Source organism: Oculina patagonica, chromosome 14 (assembly GCF_052425735.1).
Source record: "Oculina patagonica isolate OP01 chromosome 14, crgOcupat, whole genome shotgun sequence".
In the NCBI taxonomy this organism is placed as follows: domain Eukaryota; kingdom Metazoa; phylum Cnidaria; class Anthozoa; order Scleractinia; family Oculinidae; genus Oculina; species Oculina patagonica.
The window spans coordinates 25173082-25183467 of NC_135771.1; the positions used below are offsets into that span (position 1 = coordinate 25173082).

Here is a 10386-nt window from a genome sequence, read left to right on the forward strand (position 1 = left end):
TAATTGTTCGAGTCGATCTGAAGGTAATTGTACAAAGAAAGAAAGAAAACCATAGTGTTTGATCGTTTAATTGCAAACTATTGAGCTATACTTTAATGTGGAACTGTTTGTCTTACATTATTTTTTTTAAATAAATAAATGTATTTTCAAATTCAAGTTTGAAATGTTAACTTAAACTCGCTAGCTGTAACACCTGATTTTCTTCACAGCAGTGATTTGTCTGCGACCCAGGACTAGCGGGTTGCACTGTTTTATTACGTCATTCAATGTAAACAGCTCGCAAGATGTTTCTATGATCTCATAGCCTGGTCTAACTTGGTAACATGAGAACGCAAGGCGCAAAGAAATGGTCTTTTGCGCCTCGCTAAATCTCTGCTTTGCGCTTTTTGTGTTGTTCTTTACCATAATAATCACTCTGGGATGTTGTTCGTGTTGGTTTGATTACTATTCTATGACTGTTGTGGAGCGAAGCAAGGACAACGATAATTGGTAAGCCAAGAGAGCTTCGTTAATATAAATATAAATATCAAGGCGCGGAGATTACTAAGTTTGTTAGGATCAAAATGCCATAACAATCTGATTCTTTTTTAACCTTCCAGCCAAATACGAATAGAAGACGATAGCGTGAAGCCAATTTCCAAGTGAACAAAAAGATAAACGAAGAAGAAAAATTATTGACAGGTAACGAAATATTTTGCCTTGAGGAAGGAAACCGCTTCTTGCCAGACCAGACTTGCTATTTATGTAATGGCGGTTTCTCGGGACACTTGTCAACTATTATATTTTGAAGTTTAAGGTTGTTTCGCGAGTTTTAAGTTAATACTTTGTGTAGCACTCCATTTTAAGCTAATCCAATCCTTCGCGCTGAAGGTTTTTGGCGAGTGTTTGATTCATGGGTGAATAATCACAAGTGTCAGCATAAAGTGTCGCGATTAAACACAGAACCTGCCCTGAGCCAAAGCAGGACATGCCTTGCAACCTGCTACTTGAAAAAATATTGCCGTCTCACCTTTTTTAAAAGGGATTTTTTCAAGGGTTTTTTTTTTGTATTTTTTAAGTTTTTGGAGGAAATTATTAAATAAATTTTTTTTTTTAAAAAAAATTTTTTTTTTTTTTGGGAAAAAAAATTTATTTTTTTGGGGAAAATTTTTTTTTTTTTTTTTTTTTTTTTTTTTTTTTTTTTTTTTTTTTTTTTTTTTCTTCGAGGCTTATGAGTTCTTTTTTTTTAAAATTTGAGTAATAGCGATTGCTTTTTTTCTGTTTTTACTTTGGTACCGGTATACAGTCAAAATGCCTCTCTCTAAAACGGAAGCGGATTCATTATGATACAATTATCTTATATTTATCGTTTTTGGTTGTTTTGGTAATATTTCGTTTTTTAAGTTTAAAATTTTTTTTTTTTTTTTTCGGGGGTGGAGAACCTGTTTTATGACCAAACAATTAACTTTTATTAGCGGAAAGCCGCTTAGCTGGTTCGCATCACTGCCAATTTTCCTTGCTAACTAGGTGATAAAAAAAAATTTGGGTAAAAGAACGTGGAGCTAACTGGCAGGGTGTTTTTTCAGTTTTTTAGCCTCTTCCAAAGACTCAGGCAAAATTTCTTAAAAGAGGCGTTGAAATCGCTGTTAGCCTAGTGTTTATTGTTTTTGCTTTTCTTCTGGACTCGCAAAAACCCTCATAATTTTGTCTCCACCTGGAGTTTTAAAAGATAAATTTGGTCTTTAATTTGCCAACGTTTGCTCGTTCTCTTTATCTTCTTTCTCATCTACATCTTTTGGAAAATCAGACGGTTCGAGCGTTAGTCGGGGGCCGGATAGGGTTAGGACGTCGAAGCAAAGGGCTAAGAATTGGAATGCGCTTTTCCAGCTTTTCAAATTCGCTACCGAACGGCGAATACGTTTATCAACTTCCAGTTGATAATCAACTAAGTGTTTCAATATTGCCTGTCGACAACGCAGCACAGCGGTTTCTCTAAAAACTAGTGACTTTGTGACTTGCTGATTAGTTGCTGACACCGACAGAAAACACCTGTGTAACTGACCAATTAGATTAACCTTAACAAAATACATGTCTCATTTCACTGTTGTGCAGTGAAGGAAGTAGAAAGCCAATGGGTTTAAGCGTCGAGCGCAAAATTGCTTCAACCTAAGCCTTTCTGTCACAAAGATGCTAAAGTTTAAAATATATATAAAAAATAAACATTTCGAAATAAAATTTCAGCAAAAATATCCTCCACACTGGAATATTGTGCGATAGCTATATAAACACTAAACAGTCACGCTATAAGACTTTGTATACGGCTGAAAATGTTAGAAACGTCAATTGATCACAGGTTTTTACCGTCAATCGACAAATAATTTTTACCCTCGAAAGTCGACAGAGCGTCAAACTGTTGAACATTTTTAAAACCAAAAGACAACAAATGAAAGAGATATTATACAATCAGAGTAAAAAAACGGTCTATTAAAATTAGCGGGTTAACCGTCTGAAGTACAATAAAGCTTCCATTAAAGAAAAACCCCCAATCAACCGCCGTTTTTTTTTTCTTTCTTGCTTTTAAAGATCAAAATGTTTACAACGGTTGCACAGGAAATACTCTGACGTTTTACAGTATGCGAGTTGAAAGGGATTGTAAAAATACAGTTGAACCCCGGTAACTCAAACTCTGAAGGGAAACGAAAAACAGTTCGAGTTAGCAGGGTTTTCGAGTTAACCGAGTAAAAATGACTGAAACGTGGCTCCATGGGATGTTGAAGTTAGTTCGAGTTAGCGGGGTTGTTCGAGTTATCCGAGTTTGAGTTACAGGGTTCTACTGTATTACTTATTTACCTTCTGTCAGGTGAATATCAATATTCGATCTGATCAGTGTTAATTTAATTTATTTCAAAATATTTCACATAATTTTGTGGATAAGGTTATTTATCATTCAGACAATATCAATTTATACTTTCAATAGAAAGAAATTCAAGTGATTTCCTTAATTCCTAATTAAAATCGCTTAGACTAGAATTGTATTGATATCGATATTTGACCTTAGGCTGTGATTTACAAATGGTTTCATCGACCAAAAATAAAAATATTTTTTATGTAGAGCAAGTCTTATACCGAGGCGCAAATTTCGTATTCGTTTCTTTTCCAGGTCGAATTTATTGCATATGCAAGGAGATCAAATTTAAATTTAATTAACGAAAGGTTTTAAAAGCTGAGTTGTTATTTGTGGAATAGTCAATTTATTTCATCATATCTGAGAGTGGAAACAGTGTGACCACCTATAGAGACATACTGACACCACCTGCTACAGGATAACACGCTTCCACGTACAACACAAATAGAACACTGAAACACTCGCTCGAATGGAAATAACAATAGGCCAACTAAGCTTGCTTTTATTTGATGGTCCTTCGAGTTCTATGCGAAAATGACGGCGAGAAAAGGTGTGTGAACTTGAGAGATGTTGATTTGTTTCTTTGCTTTTGTGCGTAATCACTGACTCTGGATGTGGCCAACCATTATCATCCACCGTTGTCCTGTAACGACTTTAATTTCTTTTATTCAGGCGTCGGTGTATTGCATATCACAATAATAATTTACTGAGTTTGTTCAACCTTTTATTAATTCTGTTTATATTAACCTCACATAAAAGCAACCTGAAGTTACTTCAGCGGAAACTTGTGTTTTTCGTAACAGATATTATCACTAGAATATTATAAACTACTTTTTGTTAGCTTTGTTAAGTACATGTTAAAACCTTTCGGTGTTTAAATCGTGTTTACTTGTAGAAACGATGTTGTTTAGTGTTAAAAATTGTTACTTAAAAAAATCTTTTGTTTCAAAATGCTGTTAAGTCTCTACACATGAGCCCGTTCTAGTTGTGAAAAAGTTCCTTCTCGCCTAGCTTAACGACTGTCGAGTCTGTTAAGTTGTCATATTGATTTACGGTTGATTTATTTAAGAAGCGAATACGTTTGAAATGTTTTTACCAAATGAATTTTGGAGCAAGTAGCTTTTTAACCTTATCATAACAACAAAAGTGTTAAAGAGATACATGTTTGGTGGCAATCGCGTTAAATAGTGCTCTAAATCGCAGCCCAATAACTGTTTGAACATTATTAACTTGCCATATAAAATTGGTAACCTCCGATCTTAATCAAACAAAGTGAATTCAGATTAGACCATATCAAGACTAACAGTTGTCAATTTCTCTCCTGTACAGGTTTCTCTCATTGTCTTAGAAAAAGCACCGTTTCCAGCCTTACTTTTAACGTCAAAGAAACGAGGCGAAAATTTTCATTCAATAGACATATTTTCCTCTGTACCTTGTATGCTCTTTTCTGGATAACGCCTGTGGCGCATGCGCACCATTGGATACCGAAGAGACACGAGATGAATCACAATGTCCATGTTGGACAGCCACACATTGTAAAACGACAACCTTTTTCACAGAAAATGCGCTTTGAAGTAGTCTATGACGACAGCATCGGCGATTTAGATGAGGAAAAGTACGGTTTGATTACAGGAAAACTCATTCCCGAGGCAGTGGATTATTTTCACGATGCTTTTAGCGTAAAACCAACCAACATGTCTATCAAGCTACAAAGAACTTGTAAAAACAATGCGTACTTTCTAAAGGACATCAAAGGCGACAAGGCAGGAGATGTTCAGTTTTGTAAGCTGGACTGTGTAAACACGCAGTGCGGACCTGTGAATGTACCCGCTGACCATCTGGATCAGTGTCGGGTGTGTGACAAAGACGGCATCAAATGTTTTAATGTCCCGGGCGAGGAGTGGGAGTCTGGGATGGGAGTGGAATCACGTGATTTTATTTTGTACGTGTCTTGTATTCAAACTGATCACTGCAATCTGGCCAATGCGGTGGCGTACGCCTCTTACTGCCAACAAGAGCATGCGCTGGATCGACCTGTCGCTGGATTTGCCAACATTTGCCCTAAACGCCTCGACACTGACCCGAGACACTACCCGAATCTGCTGTCCACCGTAAAGCACGAAATATTTCACGCGCTGGGATTTAGTGCAGGACTTTTTGCATTTTACAGGAATGAGAATGGGGTTCCTTACACGCCAAGAGAGAAACACGGCTTGCCACCTTACAACGAGAAGTACGGTTTGTACCAGTGGAGTTCTAAGATCGTGCAAAAGGTGGAACGAAAAAACTGGGCAACACGACACGGAGACATCCAGCATGAGGTACACATGATTGTTACACCCCGAGTAAAAAGGGAAGTACGAAGGCATTTTAACTGCCCGAACTTAGAAGGAGCAGAGATCGAGAACCAAGGCGGGGTGGGGACAGAATATACACACTGGGAAAAGCGTTTGTTCGAAAACGAGGCAATGACTGGGACGTATACACAGAACCCGGTTTTCTCGAGAATCACGTTTGCTCTGATGGAAGACACGGGATGGTATAGAGCTAACTACAGCTTGGCTGATGAACTAGACTGGGGGAAGGGACTCGGCTGTCTTTTCACTAAGGCAAGCTGTAAAACTTGGATGGAAAAGCACTTGAAAAAGAAGAAATCTGCCGTGCCTTTCTGCTACGCCATCAAGAAGGCTCCATTGCACATGCGCTGCACGCACAGCAAGCTGTCGGTAGCTTTGTGCAACCTTCGTAAATACAACAGAGCTTTACCCGAGGAGTATCAATACTTCAACCATCTTCCAATCAGTGAAACAAACCCAGATGAAGACGAACCAGTTGGTTTAGTTATTCGAGATACAGCATCGTATGGCGGAGCTGTGCCTTTAGCGGATTACTGCCCATTCTACCAGAAGTTCACATTAACAGGAACAGATGGCGCAAAGCGTGAAACGACCTGCACGATGGAAGAGAACGCTCCAGCAATGCTTGACAACTACGCCTTGGAGCATTACGGCCCTGGCACCAAGTGCATCGAGCAAGGGCGGGAATGGTTGGCAAAGAAGGGCTACTTAACACGAACAATGGTTGATTGGGGAAGCGGATGTTACAAATACCATTGCGATGGAGGACTACAAGTGGAAGTCGCAGGGGAGTTTTATACTTGTCATCACAAAGGACAACATCTTGAGATCTCTGGCTCACTGAACGAATGGAAAATTAATGGATCGCTGGTTTGTCCTTCATGTGAGGAATTCTGCGGTGCTCACAGAGGGTGCCCTCAGGAAGTTCAAAGCCTGTCGAAGGGAATTGTTTTTGTTGAAGGAAAGAGACCAAGTCACAGAAATGATGCACACAGTTTAAAGAAGTCTTCGGTAGAACTTTTTTATTTTATAATTTCAAGAATCTTTCTTATTTTTAGTTTAATGGTCTGTTTTGTGCCAGGCTTTCATTTTGTTGATATCGTAGTTTAAAATGATTTTCTGTTCAAAATGTAGTTAACCTAGTTTGATTTTGTATTCTATTTACAAGGCTAAAAGGTTAACAATTACAAAATTAAGATGTTGAACCAAACGTTTTTGGCTTTGCCATCACAAGGTTAAAAATGGCCGCCCGCGCAACAAACAGAGTTCCGGTTTTAGCCCTGGGCTATACACTTCGTAGGGGTTTGGTGGTATAAGCGGTGGGGCAATCCGGGGGCGCGGGAAACGTTCGAAACGAGCCAGGAAGGGATGAAAATACGTTTTAGTTAAAAACGCATAATAAAGCAACATTAGCCCATTTAGTACTCTCGTCCTGTAGAGGGGGGCATAATCGGAATATTTTTGTTTCCAGGATGATGAGCCTATAAGCGGGGGGGGGGGGGGGGCTTATAACCGTATTTTACGGAACTATGTATTCCCGTGGGAAAAGTAGTTCTAGTTTAATTTGTTAATTAACAAAGGAAAATACAAATCAAACTAGTTTGAAATCATTTTGACTCAAATTCGTTTTAAACTACAACATTAACAGAATATATATGTAGAAGTAAGACTTGACTGCAATGCAGATAGTATGATTAGGTAGGTATGATTTTAAATGTGGCAGAGATGCTAGAATATGAAAATAACATAAAAAAGAAACGACAACCAATATTAGATGGAATGCTAATATCGTTTAGCAGAACAATTTACCGCACTTTACAGAGAACTGATTGGATACATCTTTTTTTCTAATTGCCTTTTTGACTTTGTTAGCCCGGGTCAAATTAAAATCTTCCCGGAACAGTTACTTTTGATTTCACTATGGTACCATGAATATTACTATTAACAAAAGGTCCTTAAATTTTTTTTTCTAACTTCACAACAAGTGCATGAAAGTAGAAAATAGCAAGACATGAGCAGTATTTCACAGAAAGCATAGCCGTTACTTGTAGGCAATGGATACTAGTATTCGCCTCTCTCGGGCGAGCGCGAGGTCCACGTAAAGCCTGACGTCACAAATTTTCGCCCCAAATCAATAAGGGGGAAGGGAACGCCGGACTAAGATGTTAGTCTTGTAGACATAAACAAGTAAACGTCAAACGATAAACTAACGCGGCAAATAAAAAAATAGGACTCTTGAATGCAATTCAATCTGCAACAGAGGTAACAAATCACAGTTTTTCCAGTGGGAAAGAGTTGTCAACGTGCACCTTGTAAATTGCCAATTTACGATCCTCTAAAACTTGTAATGATTCTTTTATTAAAAAAAAAAGATTTCCAAGAATAATGCAACTGCTTTTATTATTTTATCTGAAGTCTGCATTTAATACATAATTCATTTGCTAGTACAAAAGAAAGTAGAAAAATGCCTATATTGTCCTATAGGGATCGTTGTGCAGACTTCGGCGTGTCCCCATTCCTTTCCCGTACCTCCTAACAAGTACCTGGAAACCTTGCAAAATATATGGGTTGGATTTCCGAACTCGTTCACAAAGAGTTAGGGAAATGACCTTCCTTATTTTGAAAGAATCTTTGTATTCTGCATTCCTACACAGCATAAAAATTGGGATTTACATGAAATTTAAGGTGGTTAAATCTGGTGTAAAGTTGGATAACCAACTTAACTCCATGGTCAAACCGAGCTTTATACTACCGTGTCTAAATGTGATTTAAAGTTAGTGTAAAGAAGTCTCTTTACCTGCCTTTATACTTGAGTGTAAAGCTTGGATAAAGATCAGCTTTCAAAAAATGTAAAGTCAGCGTATAGCTGAATAAAATCCAAATTTACGCCAGCTTTATTTAAGCTTTACACCACAGTAAAGTTAAATGTTCATGCATTCCTATCGGCTGGTATCAAGAGCCAATTGAACGGCGTACCCTTGCACCCACACACTCCGCAACACTCTCTTGTCAACCCGCCTACCCCAGCAGTCATTTCAAGCTAATTTGATGTCTGTTATGGCCTAGTGGCTGTTGCGGTGGTCCACAGCCAAAGGGTTGGGTGTGAGTGTGTTTGGTTTTCTGATTTTTCTTATCATGCAAGTTACTTTACTCGCACTGTGGCTTTCTCCGTCGTAGAGTGTAAATGAATATCGTTGAGCTGTTGTAGAATCCTGAAAAAAATTTGTGTGTAACCTGCGATTGACTAGTCCCCATAGCTTTGGTGTATCTAAGGAGAATAGCAATTTATACTCCAAGTTTCTGTTATGAACACCAGTGGTAAGAACCAGCTGTGTGGGATTCTATGCCTGTGTATTTGTGTAGTTTTTGACTAGTTTTTCTTACAAAAATTTATTAGATAAGGTGTAACTTTGAACATTCACTCATCAGTGGCAAACAGAGTTTGTATCTTGGTGTGCCATGCATGAATTTGCAAACAGTACAGGAAATATAATTAGCCTTGTGAGTCCGCAGGCTGAGCTGCCAATGGCCAGTGGCATTACGAGGTAAACTAAAACGATGCCTTCTATTAACAGTGTGAACAGCCCACCTGACCGTCACGTGATCGACAAGAAGACCGTCCTTCTTTTTGGCCTCGTGAATGCGACCTCGACGAATAAGATACGGATCTCTTGAGCCTACATATAATCTAGCATACTTACAAATCACTAAGCCCAGCAGTTCTGTTACATCATATCGTACAAAAGAACTAATACCAGGAGGAATAAGGCTTTTAGATAAGAAAATCTCATAGCCTTTGGTCCTAAATGGCTCGAAAACTGTCAGGTCATTAATGTGTGTTATAATGTACAAATTAGTTGTTACTTCTCGGAATTTCAATCTTTCCATTTGTTTCAGTCTGTAATTAATAGTACTTGTGAGATTTCCTGCCTCATCCTGTGTTGAAATGAGCACCGCGTTATATGGCTGTTTTATCTTTGTCATAATTCTTTGAAACTTTTCCTGAACATACCGAGAAAAGCGAATGTAATCACTGGTCCATTTTTGGGCAAGTGCAGTGCGCTTCTTGGACAAAAAACGAATATCTCTAGTTGCTATGGAACCTCCGCGAAAATATACAACGTCTTCTGTCACTCGACTTAACTCGGAGATAATTCCGCGAATAAAAGGCTTTGCTTTGTAAGAATCAGGTTTGATAACTAATCCATTATCACAAACTGGTTGCACTGAAGGAATGGAAAACGATAAAGGTGAAAAGTTTTGCGATTCTAGCACTTTCCAGGCGTTGTGATTATTTGGTGATGGTATGAAGTCAACCCAGAAGCCAAGTGTATCTCGATGGCACACATCAAACCATGACAAGTTTTTGAAGTTGTCAAGAAACTGTCGACGAGATATACTATGAACTCTTACCAGCTTCGATAAGTGTTTTAAATCCACAATGGAGGACATTGGAACTGTGAATTTCTTGTCCAAGAAGTCATAGACCTTTGAATCAGATTGTAAAGTCCTTCTCACAATGCGCTTAAGTCGTTTTATTTCAAGTTCACTCGCCAGAGGTTGTACAAGCAAAGTTCTGTTTAACAATTTCGATATTATGACGGCGTTTTCGAATGCTTGAAGTTGTTTGCTCCAACTGCCAACCGGTGGTTCGTACGACAGGTATTTTTCTTTGTCGTAAACTGGAACGAACAAAAACCCATCATCGGCGAAGTCACTTGAAAGAACAATGTCTGCAACGGGTTTTTTGTTTGGGTAAATTTTCTTGTGACCACGAAACAGTGTCGCTGGTCTGTAGATCAACGTTAGTGACACCATAACCAGAACTATGACAGCGAAGCAGTCGAGAAGTCTTTTTAACGAGGTTAGGGAACAGTCTCGAAGGACGTTTAGAAAACATACTCTGTCAACAAAGTCCTTTGTCCTGGGCATGGCGAAAACTGTCTTGTTGCAACGTTCATTGTATTTCTTTCCAAATAGATCGTAAAGAGCTAGGTCGGGTGACGAAGTACTCACATCTTGTCGATCTCGTCATCGTTCAATTGTAGGGTTAACATCGAGAGAAAGGAAGAGGTGCTAGTTAATTGGTAGTTGACAGAAAACGTGTAGTCAGCGAGTGTTTGTCATGAACAAGAATTTTAATTG

At 38.5% G+C, this 10386-nt stretch overlaps 2 protein-coding genes across 3 annotated transcripts; one reads left to right on the plus strand and one right to left on the minus strand.

Moving 5' to 3' along the window:
* The first annotated feature begins 304 nt into the window (after positions 1 to 304).
* LOC144638581 (leishmanolysin-like peptidase) lies at positions 305 to 6482 on the plus strand. Of its 2 annotated transcripts, XM_078497772.1 has the most exons (3): positions 305 to 489; positions 600 to 681; positions 4214 to 6482. In XM_078497772.1, exon 3 carries the CDS (start codon positions 4384 to 4386, stop codon positions 6349 to 6351), a length of 1968 nt encoding a protein of 655 aa, XP_078353898.1. In that variant the 5' UTR covers positions 305 to 489; positions 600 to 681; positions 4214 to 4383; the 3' UTR covers positions 6352 to 6482. The 2 variants fall into 2 exon arrangements, with proteins under 2 accessions (XP_078353898.1, XP_078353897.1); XM_078497771.1 differs by lacking the exons at positions 305 to 489; positions 600 to 681 and adding an exon at positions 3281 to 3434.
* Positions 6483 to 8580: 2098 nt separating this feature from the next.
* On the minus strand, positions 8581 to 10296 carry LOC144638420 (uncharacterized). Its single transcript, XM_078497618.1, has one exon. It carries the CDS (start codon positions 10171 to 10173, stop codon positions 8635 to 8637), a length of 1539 nt encoding a protein of 512 aa, XP_078353744.1. The 5' UTR covers positions 10174 to 10296; the 3' UTR covers positions 8581 to 8634.
* Between the last annotated feature and the right edge of the window lie 90 nt (positions 10297 to 10386).